General features: G+C 38.0%; 2 protein-coding genes across 3 annotated transcripts in view; both read right to left on the minus strand.

The window, feature by feature from the left end:
- The window catches only part of ddx4 (DEAD (Asp-Glu-Ala-Asp) box polypeptide 4), a 198,065-nt gene that overhangs the window by 25,351 nt on the left and 155,076 nt on the right, over positions 1 to 17,638 (minus strand). The gene's annotated exons all lie outside the window — the stretch shown is intronic.
- On the minus strand, positions 841 to 10,814 carry LOC137177270 (cyclic nucleotide-gated channel cone photoreceptor subunit alpha-like). Its single transcript, XM_067583447.1, has 8 exons — positions 10,710 to 10,814; positions 7,663 to 7,716; positions 7,403 to 7,483; positions 5,714 to 5,770; positions 4,266 to 4,427; positions 3,468 to 3,569; positions 3,264 to 3,370; positions 841 to 3,168 (listed from the first exon to the last, which is right to left on the minus strand). Exons 2-8 carry the CDS (start codon positions 7,710 to 7,712, stop codon positions 1,811 to 1,813), a joined length of 1,917 nt encoding a protein of 638 aa, XP_067439548.1. The 5' UTR covers positions 7,713 to 7,716; positions 10,710 to 10,814; the 3' UTR covers positions 841 to 1,810.

Here is a 17,638-nt window from a genome sequence, read left to right on the forward strand (position 1 = left end):
AATTTCCCTCTCATGCTATTTCTGCCATTAAATTCTTTCTTCTGAAGACATTGAAGTATTTACATCAGGAGCATTTAAACATACATCACGCTAAGAAGCTAACTGTTTAGGACCACTTTCAGTTGTTAGTACAAAGTACAGCTGATGGTAGTGTCATTAGTTAGAAATGTTTTCACCCAGTAGATGTTGAGATCTTACACTGGACATGTGAAAACTTTGACCAGCAGGTGGCATTAGAGGAAAAGTAAGGAGATTACTAAAGTTATTAAAATTCATCCTCTAATGACCCTCAATATATCTGCACCAAATAGCATCATAGAAATACATCTCATATTTGTTGAGATATTTCTGTCTGGACCAAGTGTTGATCTGACGTAGGCTTACTTTGGCTCAAAGTTACTAACAAAGTACAGAAAATGCTCCTGAATGTGAACAAAGGTTGATGGGAGTGGCTGGTGTTATCCGCACATTTGAAGCAAAGAAAGTGGATCCTCATGTACACATTCATCTCCAATTATTTACAGGTTTAAGATAAACGCAGCATTCAAATGAAATAGACAGTCCTCACTCTGAACTTTGCAAGCTTCTTAATATTTAATGATGCAACATTAGGACCAACAAGGGCTTCAAATGGATGAACTTCCCAGCTATATATTTTATATAATTTGTCAGCATTTGACTTATATTCTACTGTATTAATAGTCCCTGTTTAATGACTGTTGTTACTGTTAATTACAAACAGTTTGAATGAATTAGTGACATGAATCAGTATTCAAACATTTATTGTTTAGAAATTCTTAAAATGACAAACTGCCTACTCCGTCACTTAAAAGTCCAGATTCTATAAAAATGCAAATATTGTTCATTTTAAAATTTTAACTGCTTGACGCACTTCACTGAAAGATCCATTCTCAGTATATGTGAACTGGAGGCTTCACACTGGAACACGACTGGTTTACAAACTATTTGTGATGTCACAAATATATGTATGAACATATGAAAATACTTTATGTACAGGTGTTCAACTGAAATGTAAGGTGGGCTCAGAGAATTTTTCCTCCCTCAGCAGATGGATGTGAAAATTAATGCACATACATCATTCTGCACAGTGAAGAGAACAACATCACAGCCAAAGAACAAGAAGACAAACATGTTTTTGACTGGAGGGGAACTTTAATTGATTATCACCCGACCTGAAAGTAAAGCAACACCATCTTGCTCAAATCAAGATACAGTCCATACTTTCCCATGATGTAATAAGACTGTAATGGACATAGTAAAAATATGCAACCTTTATTATAAACATTTGAAAATAATTTTACAACTGAGCATCTCAGCAGAATTATGCCATAATTGCAAAAAGCTTCTTGTCTATTTACTTTTCAATTCAAACAGTTGATCCAGGAAATATTATATATATGTGGAGGAAGTGTTGGAAATCCTCCTAAAATGTCAATGAAGAAGTACAGTAAATTACTTTTTTGCCAAACAAATATAGACACTTGTTAATTTGGGCAGTTGTATGTGGGAATGTCTTATTTTTGGTATTTATCAGACCAAAATGATACTTTTTGATGTTCAGTATAAACATTTTTTTTTTTTAATTATTGGTTTATGAAAATGGTCAACTTTCAAGGAAACCATACTATTTTACTGTGTATAGGAATGATGAATGGAGACAAACGCTAACCAGCTGCTGGGCATGACACATTTGGTGGACACTAGTGTGTACAAAGAGTCCTTCAGTACTGTGAGAAGTCCTTTAGTGGAAAAGTCCCTAGGCCTGGCAGTAGTAGTGCCAAGGCAAGCTCTACTCATTGTCCACTCTGAGAGTGCGAACCTGGTTTGACATATTACTGAGCCGTTGCTTGAGTTTCCGCTGGGAGGATTCATACTGTTCTGTTAGCTTTCGAAATTTAAGCGACATGACTTCATAACTGGCTTCAATCTGATTGACTTTGTCCTCCAAGTCTTTGGCATCAGTAGCATTGACCAGCGACTCATCTATGAGGTTATCTTTCATAAGGATGGCCCTCCCCTTATCCTCCAGGGCATATTTAGCATCAGGATACTCAATGAGTGCCTCCATCAGATCGTCCTTGGACAAGGCAAACAGGTCAGAGTAGCCCACACTTCGGATATTGGCCGTTCTCCGGTTACCTGCCTTACTGCCCTTGATACCAAGAATGCTAATTTCCCCAAAGTATGCCCCATCACTGAGGACCACAAACTGGGTAACCCCGTCATCTGCTACTACAGCCAGCTTTCCTTCTTTGATGATGTACATTTCCCTGCCGATGTCACCCTTCTTACAGATGTAGTCGCCAGGACTGAAAACTTGAGGCTGAAGCTTGAGAACCAACTCAACAAGTAAACCTGCTTCACAGTCTTGAAAAATGCGCACTTTTCTTAGGGTCTCCAGATGTACATTGATGGCAATCTCAGCCTTTAGCTTGTCTGGAAGGTTCTTCAGCACCAGCTTTTCATCACATGTTTTCTCCTCTGTCCAGAGGTAGTCAAACCACTTTACCACCCTTACCTCCAGGTCTTTGGTGACCTTCCGAAATTGCATGTACTGCTTGATGGAATCAATCTTAGCCTGGAACTCTACACGTGCAGCATTCATGTTGGAAATCATGGCACCAACATTGCCTACAATTGTAGCAAAGATCAGAACCCCAGTGAGGAAGTCAGCTACAACAAAAAAGTATTCAATGTCTCGAACTGGGGGCGGTGTCTCACCAATAGTGGTCAGGGTAAGTGTGGACCAGTAAAAGCAATAGATATATTGCCTGGCCAGTCGAGAAAACTCAGGATTCTTCGGGCCTGGATATACCCATGTGTCTGAGCCAAATCCAAGCACCTTGGAGATGGCAAAGTAGAGGCAAGCATTCCAGTGGATAATGATGATGATATAAAGTACAAGGTTACCAATTCGGAAGATGTTAGGGAAATTGGTTCGAGTTTCAGTCCGGTCAAAGAACTCAAAGAGTCGCGCTAACTTAAAGAGACGGTTGAACCTCCACTCTGGGTTGTCAATTCCAATTGCGAAGAATATAATATCAGTGGGAAAGATACTTATGACGTCCATTTTGAACTGTTGTGTTTTCATATATTTTTCTTTCAGGACCTTCTCATCCCTTACTAGCAGCCCTTGCTCCAGAAAACCTGTTGACATGCAAGAAAATGATTAGCATTAACATATATTCAAAGTCTCCTGTAATCAAAAACTTCACACATTAAGCAACGTTCTCCTCACTGACCTGTTCTAGCTCTCACAAAGGTGTCAATGTAGTAGAGGACATCTGAGATGTGGTCCAAAACCAACCACAGTGTTGTATTTTTATACTGTAATTCATTAAAACAAGCCCTGTATGGAAGCAAAGAAGATGACAAGATTGACCATCAAAAACCTCAATAAAAATATGGTAAACAGGAAATGAAAAATGCCATAAATAAATTCAGACCTGGCCACCAGCAACATCAGGTTGTAGAACACTGGGACAGATATTGTGCACAGCCAGTAGTAGTACATATCTGTGGCGGGATCCATGATCCACACTTCCTTTCTGAATGAGAAAATTTTTGTTGTTGAAATGATTTATACTCAGCAAAGTAAGGTACTGACAAAGGTTGTTGGTATCAGTGCTGAAGAATTTCAAACTATGTCCAGTCTTACTTGTACTGGAAACTGCTCTTTGTGTACAATTAAGTTCTTCTGGCAAGGATTAGAGAAATTTGTTTTTCCAAACAAAAATGTGATTTTTGGACACTTTATCACACCAGGTCCATCTATTTTTCAATATTATTATTAAAAATTATAAATCAAGTACATCAAGCTGTACAGGCAAGCATACTACTGTACCTTTAACATTACTGTCAATGTTACTACAACTAGTGCTGCTACTGAAGCAAATTTCAAAACCTATGATATTTATACATTACTTTTGGAGTTATGACTCAATTTGAGAAACTTAGCCCTGAATGTTTTTGACATACTGAGTCATCTCTGTGTATTGACTAATGAACATTAGATAACAACATTCACACAAAAGCTTGATATTATGTCTTTATATTTGCTCATGTCTGATACTTAGAAAGAGCTCTTGATATGCAATCTTCATTTCAACCTTTTTAACTCTGCTGTCATTGGTGGGCCCAACTTAACAAACTCATGTTGACAAACTGTTCTTAAAGATACCAAATCTGTCAGGCTGTAAAATGATGCACAAATTGCAGCCATAAAAATAGTATGAGGTGCTTACGGCTCTTCCTTCTTGTCATCCTTTTTGTCATCCTTTTTGTCATCCTTTTTGTCATCTTTCTTGTCATCTTTCTTCTCATCTTTCTTCTCATCTTTCTTCTCATCTTTTTTGTCATCTTTCTTATCATCCTTCTTGGGTTCGTCTTTCTTCTCATCTTTTTTGCTGTAAATGTTAAACAGAGACAGGTGAGGTGAACATGTTTTATCTTGTTGTCATGCAGTAGTGTCAGAGAGCCTGAGGGGGGCACTGTGACACAACTTACTGTATATTGCAGGTGGATCGGTCCTAATGCTCGGAGAACTGAATCACTGACTTCAACTGACATTGCCTATGTGATCAGTATAAATGTGTGCAGGAGCATGCTGTATGAGGAATGGGACAGCTTTATGAGGTTACATTGCCTGGAAAAAGTAATTTATCATCAGCAAGCAAAGTGTTAGGCTCATAGTTAATATGCAGTTTAATATTGTAGTGTTTAATGTAATAGGGATAGTTTTGATTAAAGAAGTTGTGGGACAGACTCTTATGGACGTATCAGGAACATGTAGAGTGTGTGACTCTGTGAGGCTGGACATTGGGCCCAATTGTATATACAGTCACAACAGAATGATTTCTGGTAAAGTAACAGATTCTGTTCATATCTGTAATATTTCATTACATCATGTATGAAACTGTTTGAATTTTATCAAAGCAATACTGTACCAAATTTAATATTGTAAATTCATACAGTTGGAGGATTTTGATGATTTATATTAATGGTCAACTGAGCTTCAAATTAGGATTAAGAATTTGAAATCACATTTGAAGACCCATTGATGGTGAGGTCAGTTTGAGTATCTGTCCAACACGTTGGTCAAGAGTTAGATATGTCAAAAACTGAATAGATTAGCATGAAATCTGCCGTGCATATTTGTTGTCGCCAGACCATGAACCCTATGAGCTTTATGATGTTACCAAGAGGCCAAGTTTCCATTTGTTTCCAATTGACCAACTCATTTGGTCCATAACAAAGCATCTCAAAATCTCACGGCTGGGCTGTCTTTCTTTGAATGTTTATGCAGCTGATGTTAGTGACCCTTCTGATCTGTCCTCTAGCACCACATATCAACATCTACAGGACAGATTGTCAAGACATTTTCTGAGCACGCTCATAAGAAAAACACTATAAATTTCATTGACCAATGGCAATAAACCTCATATTTTTATACTGGAGAGACTCTAAGTGTGTATTCAACCAATGAACAGTTTGTTATTACAAGAAAATCATATTTCATTGCAGTTCTTCAAGTGCAGTTCACTGTTGGCTCTAGTCTCTATAGTAGTGTATAGTATATAGTATATAAATCTGCTGGAGCAGATGGGACACTATCTCTATCTCAATGTAATCAAGTCTTGTGATTAAAGGTATACTGGAAAACAAACACTGACAGATGATCCATATATCATACCCATCATTGTTGTTGCAGTTGTTCATGTTTTGTGCAGCCAGGGGCCACCGACCACCACTAGAAGAAGAACAAATAATCGCATCGCATGAAATGAAGACATGTAGCAACTGACATCAACAGAAATGTAAGAAAGATTATCATTCTGAACAGCTAGAACAAATACTGTGACAGTGTGTGTGTGTCTATAAATCTGTTTACGCGCAATGTGGGGACAAAAAGCAAGTCCCCATAATGTAAGTCAATAATTTTAGGGTGAATACTTGGTTTAAGGTTAAGGGCAGGTAAGGCTCAGGTTAGGGTGTAAATAATTGTGAGTCAATGTAAGTGAAGTGATGGAAACACGACTGTGTGTGTGTGTGAGAAAGAGAGAGAGAGAGAGAGAGTGAGAGAGATAAGCATTTTATCATGCACTTGTGTGTGATGCTATATCCAGGTGTTACAGTTTGCTCTCAGTTAGACTTGGTTGAGGGCTTTGTATAGTTTGTTATCTGTCATTAATAATATTGTCTTTTGCTTACTAATGGTCAGTTAGGCCTACATCTGATATTTTTCAACAAACAAATGAAGTCAGCCAATAAAACTGGCATCATACTGTCATGACATGTAACAGAAGATAAATAAATATAATCACATGGGCTGTAGATAAAAATGTTGCTCTCTACTACATATACCGACATATACCTGGCCTGGACTTGGAGTGATGCAAAGAACAGCATTGGAAGCAAAGAAAATGAGTGGTGTGCACATTTAACATTCAAGTCTGCATACTGAATTTTGTAAACTTAACTGTCATGACTTTGCAAACATTTGGACCTACAATGTCTTTGTCAGGCAAAAGGAGACCTTCTTTGCCTTTTCCCAACCACAGCTCTCATTGCACACCTGGCCATCTGAGGAGAGGAGATCTCTCTTTGAATGATCTCTCCCTAAGTTTCTTCAATTTTTATTCTTTCCCCACGTTACATTAGATCTAGTGACTAAAATTAAAGGGTATCAATCTAGTACCACATTGTACCAAAACATAGCTCAGGTATTGTGCAGTAGTTGATGATGATGTGTGTGTGGATGGTTGTCCACTAAAATATATTACACCTTAACATACAGTACTTTGCTCTGGTTGTCTCGGGGTATGACAAATTGGTTAGTTCAGGCTTTCCAGGTTTAGCAAAATTGTCTGTCCCCGAGTGAATTCAGCTTTTGTTTAAGACACTTGATGTAACAATTTGTACATTTCATTGGATGGTATTCAATGTAATAATATTCTTTTTCACCTTCATTGAATTCTTTTTGGTGAGCAAGATATCAGAATGTGTGGAACCTTAAATTGTGCTGAATACTGACTGAGTTGCCAGTGAGTTGTGCATGACTATAGAAAACTGTCAAGTACTGAAAGATAGAACTGAAGGCTTGGTCAGATTAGCAGTCTTGTTTACTTATAATTACAATTGATTGTGTATCTATGGGCTTCCACAGGGCCAGTTCACCCAGCATGTATAATAACTCAATCTATAAACAGACTTCTGAGCGGTTGTAATATCCATGGCTGTTGCCAATCCAGGCGTCTTGCATCTAATTTTTTTTTTTTAGCAAACTAATTTTCCCAAAACTTTTCAGTTTCAGACACACATAGTATCGTCCTCCAGCAGTCTCCAAGATACACTAGGATGTGGTTGCCGGTCTACAACTCACCTGTCCTTTGTCCTCTGGCTGCTGAGGCTGGACTCTGCAGGGCCAACACTGCTCCTCCCAGAGTGCATCATGTTGGACAGCCTTGGAAAATAAACCAAATTGACCTTATTAGTTTATCAGCAAATGGGGGGGGGGGGGACTGGACATATTAACACATAAATATACACCTAGGATTTGTTAAAATAAACAGGAATCTCAGTTGGTAGAGTATAGGTTGTACCGGGTATGGAGACATTCACAGAGTCAGTGGTGAGACTCACCTGGACAGAGGTCCTGTCCCAGCTAAGGATTTGTGATCCTGGGCGTCCATCAGCCTGGAGACACAGTGCAAGACAGTTGGATAACAGTTAAAAGTCTAAACTGTGTGTTGCATCTTGTTCCCTGACCGTGATGTTCTCCTCACTGTGCAGAATGATGTATGTGCAGAGTTTGTTTTCACATTCATCTGCTGAAGAGGGAAATATTTTCTGTGCTCACATTAAATATCAGTTTAGTTAACCAAGCAGCTTTATCATAGTGACACAAGCTCTCTGCTGCAGATCAGATTCATTAAAACATCATCACATGAGTTTTAGCTTTGCTTGCTTGTCTGTTTTTTGCCTGTTTTGCCTGTTTGAGTTGCTGCTACGTTGCACTGCTCTTCATTTAAACATTGTGGCTGCAACATTATTATTATTAGTAGTAATAGTAGTAGTATCATCATCATAACCTTCACTTAATCAAGTTGTCTCATTGAGTTCAAAATCTCTTTGTAATTCATTCCATTGATATGGTACAAAGTACTTATAGACAGTCATCCCAAGTAATTACACATGGGCTATATAGAATTAAACATTTATATATGTGTGCATGTCTCTCTTGTTACCAGTGAGGACCACCCTACTGTTTCATACAGTGTATTTATCTCAGCAGCACAGTGACATACTTTAATACTGGACAGTGTCAGTGTAATCTAATAAGTCTCTGCTCTTGGAGAATTTAACACAGTACTGCTTTGTTCACAATGACATTAAGGCCTGTTTTTCTGTGGTACTACTATTAGTGGTTCATTCCACTCAAAGACGCTCTGTAATATGAACAACTGCTTTATAAATGCAGCATACTGTTACTTGTGCATACAAGTCAGACACATGAGGATGCCACTTTCAGAGTGTGTCTTATTTTTAGAGTACTCTATTTGGGGTGTGTTTATGAGAAGAATTATTTGCCCTTCCAACTGATGTCACATTTGCAACTTTGTGTTTTTTGTCCTTCTAAAAGCACTTCACAAGTTGTGATCATTTTAATAAAGCCACAGTCCATGGAAGTTACTTTTAATTGTTATTTAACAAGCTAACTTTCTCTTGTTTGCTGTCCTTTTCTTGCTTCTATGGCATGTTGAAATGCAGAAAACATAAAGGATCATTTTTGAAAAGTGAACAAAGTGACACCTGTTTTTATTGTCAGTCAGCTAGACACAGTGTTACCTTGACTTAAAACTCAATACACAGCCAATACACTCTGTGAGACTGTGAAACATTCAATGCCAACATTCAATGAGAGCAGTGCACTTAAACATAGGTGCACCTTGGCACCCTTTCTCTTTTTGATATTCAGGGTGAGGACATTAAAGTTTTTCAAGTGTGTCTTAAAACAACAGTCAGGTGTCCATATGAACACTGAAAGAGGTTTTCCTATTATTACTCCTGTTCATACTGGCAATTAAGAGATCCATCCTTTAAATGTGCTTTCAGTGTAAGTGACGGGGGTCAAAATCTTTGACACTAAAAAAACTGTAACGTTGAAAGATGTCTGTTTTAAGTTGGATGGCTGAAGCTTCATATTAGCTTAAAACAAACGTTTAAATACATTTTTGCACAGAAGGAGGTCTGTGGATTTTGTCCCCCATCTCTTACATTGTAAGTGCATTATGAAGGGATCTTCTAATGGTCAGTATGAACAGGAGGAATGATTACAACAAGAAAAACATGTTTCAATTCCATGACTATTGTTTTACCACTGATGTGGTATAGGTTTTATTTGTCACATGCTCATTCAATATGTGCATCATGCTATTTGCAGACAATGTTGTCTGTTTGGTTCAGTCATCTCTGCTAAACACTGGAGTATCATGCAGGCAAGTGTGTCACACACAAAGCACAGGTGAGACTAATAACATTAACAATGCTCCATTCTAGAATTATTGTAAGGCACTGCAGTGATTGATCATGTTTTTAGTACCTGTATTTGACAAGTCAAAATGTCTGCTATAAATGAGGTAAAATCAACTTTTGCTTTACTCTGCATTGTTCCACCTGGTAATTTATGCTCCCAGCTGCCTTGGGAGCAATTGAGAGTCCCCAGGAGATGACTGAATAATGATTTCTGGGCTGCTCTGCTTGGTAACAACCATGCCAAAGACAAGCACCTCCAACATGTTTGAATCAATTAAAACACCCAGGTCTTAGTCATTAAGTCTGTCTCTCTACTGGTTTTGATTTTCACCGTCAGATTTAATGCTTTTATGTTTTATCAGAGTTATATTCTGGTCATTAAGAAACATTATTTAATCTTAATTGTATTTCTAACAATTGAAATTACAAATAAAGTTAATCTTGATACTACACACGTTTGTACATACAAAGCTTAAAAGTTGGTTTCACAATTTTTCACGTGTCTTAAAACAACAGTCAGGAGCCCAAATGAACATTGAAACATGTTTTTCTTGCTGTAATCATTCCTCCTGTTCATACTGACCATTAGAAGATCCCTTCGTAATGCATTTATGACGTAAGTGATGGGGGACAAAATCCACAGTCCTCCTTCTGTGCAAAAATGTATTTAAAAGTTTATCTGCAGCTAATATGAAGCTTCAGCGTCCAAATGAGTCAAAACAAGCAGATATCTTTCAATGTTACTGTCTTTTTAGTGCCAAAGTCCCTTTATTCATAGTCCCTGTATTTATAGTTTACAGTATTGTATATTTGGTTTTCTGTCCAGCCTGTAACAAACATACATATACTGAATATAAAGGCCCTTCAGTTGTAGTGCCTACATCCATACCAGTCAAAATGATGATTCAATATTAGTCCTGCTGATTTCATTAACAGCAGACTATAGTGAAGTGACAGCTGACTCTTGTTTGTGTTTAGTCCCATTAGCTCAGCATGTTAACTCAAATCCTTTTCTCCCAGATTACAACGGCTTAAATTAGAATTTTCAGTCCTGTGTGACTTGTTCAACTCTAGACTCAGAGTAGTTTCTAATTCTCCTTCTTCATACTGAAACACGAACACCGGTCAGAATCTACTATGTAAACTTAGTTTACCTGAATGTGAGCGATGATGATGATGAGCAGTGCAGACAGTGAGGGCAAGTCACGATGAGCTCTGCATTAATCCCATGCTGCTTCTTGTCTGTTCTCCCTCGTTCACATCACACATGAGACTGTCAGGAGATCTGCTAAAGTATGTAGATCGTTCTGTGAAACAGGTGATATCTGTCTTCTAACAGGTGAAAACAGTCATGCTTTCTATTGATGAGATCTTCCCCTTCTCTAGAGGAGCTCCTTCTGTTCATCCACTCTGCACCACCTCCCAACAGAGGATAAAGGGAGGGGAGGAGGGGGAGGAGGAGGGAGGAGACATTGTTTTCTATGCCTTTAAACAAAAGTAGCTGAGAATCAGCCAGATACAGCATATCAATATCATGACACATTTTGGATATGAAATCATGATACAGCTTACCTTTGTTGGATTTTAAATGCTTATTTAACCGTCCAACTCCAGTTTCATCACCGTGTCAAGTTTTCCATGTGTGTAAATAAGCTCTAAAGAGAACTAGCCACATCTAAATCTCCAAAATGTTTGCAGACCAAACTTCACTCTGCATCTACCTGCAGAATGTCCCAGCAACAGAATAATAATAGTAGTTTAATTATTTTGTGTAAATATGAAATTATTAGTATTTTTTTTCTTGTCTGTTCTTTCAATTCTACAATTTAACTAGTATCCCACCACAAACTAATTCAGTTACAAAGCAGTTTACAGTTTCTGCATAAATGTTTTAGCTGATATGACTGTTGTACTTAAAAAAATCAAATTGCTCAATGATAATTTAACTTTGAAAACAAAAGGCAGTTAGTTTTCATAAAGTAGTGAAATGAATGAAAAGCAAAGTCTGTCTGGACAGAAAAAAACACATTTGAAATTTACAAACAGCACAGCATGTTATGATAAAGTCCTCATAATAATATAAGGTATTTGTGATTCAGAATGGTTTCAATAGGATGAAAAGGGAAGCTGCACCATTATGTCTTGACTTGATTCATTTTATCCAAAAGGAAACTGATATGCAGAAAAAGAACATATGCAATAACAATAAATCAGTGACATGGTCCACACATGGCAAATACCCCATTACCAGTGACACCATATATGATATCATACTATAAAAGCAGAAGAAAACAATGCAGAAATAAACAGTGCAGAATTCTTCACAACCAGCCTGCAGTGCTTACACGAGCACACACAACTAATGTGCAGAAGCAACAAAAACACACTATTTTAGTTGTAGTGCTAATGAGAGTTGTAATAATTCCATGTGCATAACTCATGTCTGCAGAAGGGCATATGAACATGTGTCCCCTGCTGCAAATCATGTATGTGTTTTATAAATGCTTGATGGGATCAAGTGGTTTCTGGCTCTGTTACTGGTGGAATGTTGTTATTTACAGTCATATTCAGGAGGGTATATATATATAGACATACAGTATAAGTATGACTGGGTAGATAAAAAGGACTAACTTGAGTTGGAGCCACCTATTTATTTATATCCCTTCCAGTCTGGGTAAATCCTCTTAGTGTGTGGACAGCTAAAGTGAGACATCAGACTCCACCTACAGAGCAGGACAATCCTCCAGCAGCCTCAGCTTATCTGAGCTCTGCTTCAAATGCTTCCCGCAGCCTCCAAAGCTTTAACCTGGACTCTGAGCTCAGAGAACCTGCACTGCTGTGAAAGTGAGAGCAAATGAACAGCTCAGGTAGAGGTGTGACAGTCCACGTGCAGAGAACACACACTCTGGTTACACCGGTCAGTGCTATGGTCTTCTTCAAATTCACTTTTATTGATTTTGTCCAATGACAGCTGAAGAATATAGAAAAGGCCTTATTGTGTGTTTACACCACTACACTCTGGATTGATGACTCTCTCAATTTCTCAACACACATCCATAAACTCCAAAAAAAAAATGAAATTGTGCCTTGGTTTCCTGTACAGGAACAAATCCTGCCTCACACACAATTCCAAAATCCCCTTGATTAAATCTTGCATACTACCACCTTTTGACTGTGGTGGCACCATTTACTACTCTGCTTCTACAACACACTTCCTGGCCAAACTGCACATCAAAAGCACTGTTATACACTTATTTACAAGACCCTGATTGGACACACCACCATATATCTTACTAAACTCATCTCTGTCTCGCAGTCTATCTACAGTCTACGTTCCAACAACTTCATCTCACCGCAGGTTCTGTTAACCCACACTAACTCTGGCTCCAAATCCTTTCAACATGCCGCTCCCTTTGACTAGAGCACACTGCAACATTCAACATAACCTTCACCTCACTAACTTTATCACACTGCCATGCTTCTTTAATATACTGATCAATACACTTGTGCGTTCTTGTGACTGCTACTAATTGTTACCATCTGTTTCTATGGATATTTTCACCTCTGTTCATATATTCCTGTTGTTGTGACACTCTGTGAATAGCTATGCTTGTAAATAGATATTCCTGTGTTACATACTGTTTATTGTCATTTTGTAATCCTCTTTTGTGGCTGTGCCATCTTGGCCAGGTCAGTATTGTAAAAGAGAAGTTGTTCTCAGTGCTTTACCTAGTTAAATAAAGTAAATAAAATAAATAAATAAATGAAAACACCAAATAGGAGCTGCCAAAATGTTACAGACTACAGGACAGATATGATTGAGTATCACTCAATAGAGAGAGAGCAGAAACACAACCTGGAATCAATGAGGGAGTACCAGAACCTGATCCAACCAAATCGGTGTCAAAATCACCTTGAAACTATTGCTATACCACATACACACACACACACACACACACACACACACACACACACACACACACACACACACACACACAACTCTAGTACCAGGAAGTTTAACCCGAAAATTTGGTATCTTTGGTAACTTGGGATCTCAACTTCAATTTAAAAACATGTACTCTCTTGCTTCACCCATATAAGTGTTTTCTTCTGTCAGCTTTGTTGCACATGTTACAGTAATTACACATATAGCTCCCATCAATCAGACTAACCAAAAACACCTGTGAAGGTGTGCATGGCCTTTAAAAGTAAGTTTTGTCAGTTTAGACAGTGCTTGGCTGACAAGTTCAACATGAGTTGAGGGAGGAACCAGAGGGTCCAGCCAAGCTGAGGAGGTTACGATTACATGGTAACACTTTAACTAGAAAATAACTCAATAATTTGGCACTAATTATGGGGCAAACATTAATGTCCTTGAAAGAAGAAGCCCAGTTTAAGATAATTAGTATGTAAAAGCAAAATATTCATTATTCATTTATTAGTGGAAATCGGAGAAGGTGGTCAATAATGCCAATTTTATGTAAATAGCTTTGGAAACAGCCTGCTGGAAGACAGAGGAGAATCTGGATGGTAAGGAAAGATGGATTAAGAGAAATCTGAACAACTTTTGGTGAATAAAATGTCACAGATATATTTAAAATAGACTCAGTATTTATAAAAATGGAGTCAAAAAGGCCATAATACCAGATTTTTAATGTCTACCAATTCATTGGACATGTACCAACTGAACATCCCAAACTGCATGTTTCATTCCAGAAAACTAATTAAAAATGATTTTAAAATGATTATGAAATACAGACCTGTAGAATAAAGCATTGTCAGATCTCCTGAGATTAAGACTGCTGTACTATAGTACGAGTGCATGCACTACTGTACTTAATGTTAGCAGTAACACAATCACATGAACTGGGCTCTTGAAACCTCCTGGGATACAGTCCCTCTTCAGTGGTGACCTCATGCTGCAAGAGTCATAACTGCACTCCAACCAATAAAGTCATGACAGATTCAATAATCCCACCTCACTTATTCTATCAAACTGATTTATGTCTATAATTAAGAGCATATTGGTTTATATATTGGACAGACCTGTTTCAACAGGAAATATATGACATTAGTGTAAACAGTATGTTTGTGTTATTCTTGTTGAGTGTGTGCTGTGAGGTTGGTCAGATTAGCTGCTGTAAATGAGATTAGAGTTAATCTGTTGATGCTTGTTGGTGAGCGGACAGAGAAGTAATGAAATGATGGATCACAGTTCACTTGTTGATGTGGCTGGTGTGGAGGGAAATCTGTTACAGCCTGGTTGGCAAATTTATTTCAAGTAGTGTACATCAAAAACTCTCCAGCCTAATGGCAGGGATGAGCGTTCTCTGACAGACTGTCTTGTAATGTTTGTTGATATTTACTTGCAGAATTCATCCTACATGGAAATGTCTATCAGTCACTTTTTTGCACTGCAGTGATAGGAATGTAGAGAGAAATCTGTGTTAGAATTGAGTCCAGTTGCCATGAAAGTGAAAGAATTGACAAGAAATACCCTTATTTCAGAGTGTCCAGATTTAATGAGGCACTAAGCAGAAACTAAAATCAATTTTGTGAGGCATGGTTAAAAGGACAGATTCTGTACATTTCCAGGTCTATATTTTTAATCTGGGAGTATACTGGAATATCTTTGAATGAATTACAGCTCATAAAACTCCTTATTTATCTCATACTGACCCTTCATGCAGCGCCTCAGTTCAGCCTCTGTCTGACACAGGCCGTTTTAGCTCCTGTCTCTTTAAGGCCCTCCAGAAGAGCCCACTCTGTTCTGATTGGTTAGCTTTAGAAGACTACTTCAACAAACCATGAAACAAACTATAGTAGTAGGATTTCACTACTTTTTCTTGTTCTTTACTCCAGATGTCAACCCCTGAAATCCATCTGTACATGTTTGAGCTGGAACCTGATCTGAAATATGAGAGTGGACAACACAAACAACACATGGAAAAATCTTAGCTACAACAGGCCTTTTATGAGCATGCACAATGAGCCGATGTTGGCTCGTCAGCAAGGTAGAAAAAACTGTCACAAAACAAAACATTCAGAGCAGGTTGAAGCCCTGACATTTGACTTGCAGTGAGCATTTGGTTGAAACTTTGACCATGTTTAGCGTAGATATCCGGCATCATTACAGTAAGTAACAGAAACCACAAAAAGCATAATATGTCCCCTTTAATGTATGTTCAGATCAGTTTCAGTTTGTTGATCACTAACTTATTTCACATTGTGTTTATTTTAGTTTCAAAGTTCATTGTTCATATCAACAGCAGTTGATAAAACAATCACATCAAGGTCCATTTAGTTGCTGTTCTGGAGCTTTCAGTCCAATCCTGTCTCCTAGAAATGACATTTATATGCTACTAAATTGCAACGGCAAATGTGTTTTGCAGGAAATTCAATGAGGAGATGTTGTTAATTAACATCATTGCCAAGTTGGAAAAATGTTGGCACTGACCATATGAGTAAAATGTTCAATGACAACATATTTCATTTTTTCCCACCAAAATATCTTGCAGATACAGAACAAATCTGGAGTGAAGCATGAGACATTGCCTTCAATAACACAACGCCAGTAAGAAAACAATTTAGGCGTATATAAATATTATTTCTGGAGGACGGGGTTCACATGACCTTCAACAGCAGATGGAGTTTTACCCAGAACATGTTCTATTTTTTCAGAGCACTGGACTTTATCCACGTCAGTCTGCCGATGAAGATCATGTGATATGATTGAAAGCTCCAAGTGTTCAGTTTGTATTAGTTCATTATTATTACAGTATTAGTGGTATTTTTAATTAAATTTCTGTAACAGTTTCAGTGGTATTTAGATTACATTATGAGAAGTACAGATCAACTCTGAAATGAACTAATGTTTTATTATTTATTATAACTTATAATAGTTATTTTATTATAACTTATTTTACTGTGATGTTTCTACTCTTTCTATTTTGTTATTGTTATGTTTGTCTACTTCTATCTTTGATTGATATCAAAGAGGAACTTCTGTTACTAATTTCTGTTACGATGTGACAGACAACACATTTCCTTGCATTGATTTAGTCACATACAGTATGTGATGCAAGGTGGCACACAGGCCTCAGTGAGTCTCTCCTGCAGTGATCAGGTCTGTTGGATCTGGTCTCCGGGCTGCATCACTCATTTCACAACACTGTAGGTCGTCCATAGATAATCAGTGGCCCCATGTGCATTTATAATTGCTAAGCTGCTCTGGATTCAGCTTGTTGTCTCCAGTGTCTCCCAGGTTGCACTGCTCACTGAATCCTGCTGCTGTCAGGACATCAGTGGGCAATGCAACAGAATAATTTACTACTTTAAATCATGAGACCAAAAGCTTTTCACCTCAAAATATGGATCTAATAGTATGAATCTGTTATTTTTTGCTGTATAGAATAACACTGAAACATTTGTATTGTGGGTTGTAATGAAAACAGCAATAGGGGGAGGACACTCTGGTAATGAATATGCCTATATAGTGATGAATGTGTCATATCTCCAGCCATTCTACCAGTAATGCTTTGAATGAAATATTGAAATAAAAATGGAATAAACGTTAGTTAAACATTCTGGGTCTGGGACACTGTGTGGGAATCAATCAACAGCAAGCTTTTGTGTAAAACCAGAATCTGTTGGAGGTTCACTTTCAGTGGCCTCAAACTATGGCATCACTGTTGCTATCAATTCCCAGTACTGCTGATGTGTTAACAAGCTGCTGACAGTCAGCAGTGATCTGACTCACCAGTTACATTCATTACAGCCTCAGTGCCAGCGCTGCCTGCCTCCCCACAGGAGCACCCTGCATCATCCAGCTCTCCTTCCTCCTCAGCCTCAGACACAGACAGTCCTGCTGCAGCTCAGTTCACCTCCACAAATGAGACGGTCTAGCCTCACAGAGAACAAACTAATGGTGCATTCTGGTGCTCATCATCAACTTGTAAAGTGAAAAAAAAATCCAAATTATTAAACAGTTGACAAAATGGAAAGACCAGAGATAAACTGGGACACGTTGTGATGTTAGATATGACATCTGTGATTACCATGTCCAGGCTGCTGCTAGGTACAA

Source organism: Thunnus thynnus, chromosome 24 (genome assembly GCF_963924715.1).
Source record: "Thunnus thynnus chromosome 24, fThuThy2.1, whole genome shotgun sequence".
NCBI classification, from domain to species: Eukaryota; Metazoa; Chordata; class Actinopteri; order Scombriformes; family Scombridae; genus Thunnus; species Thunnus thynnus.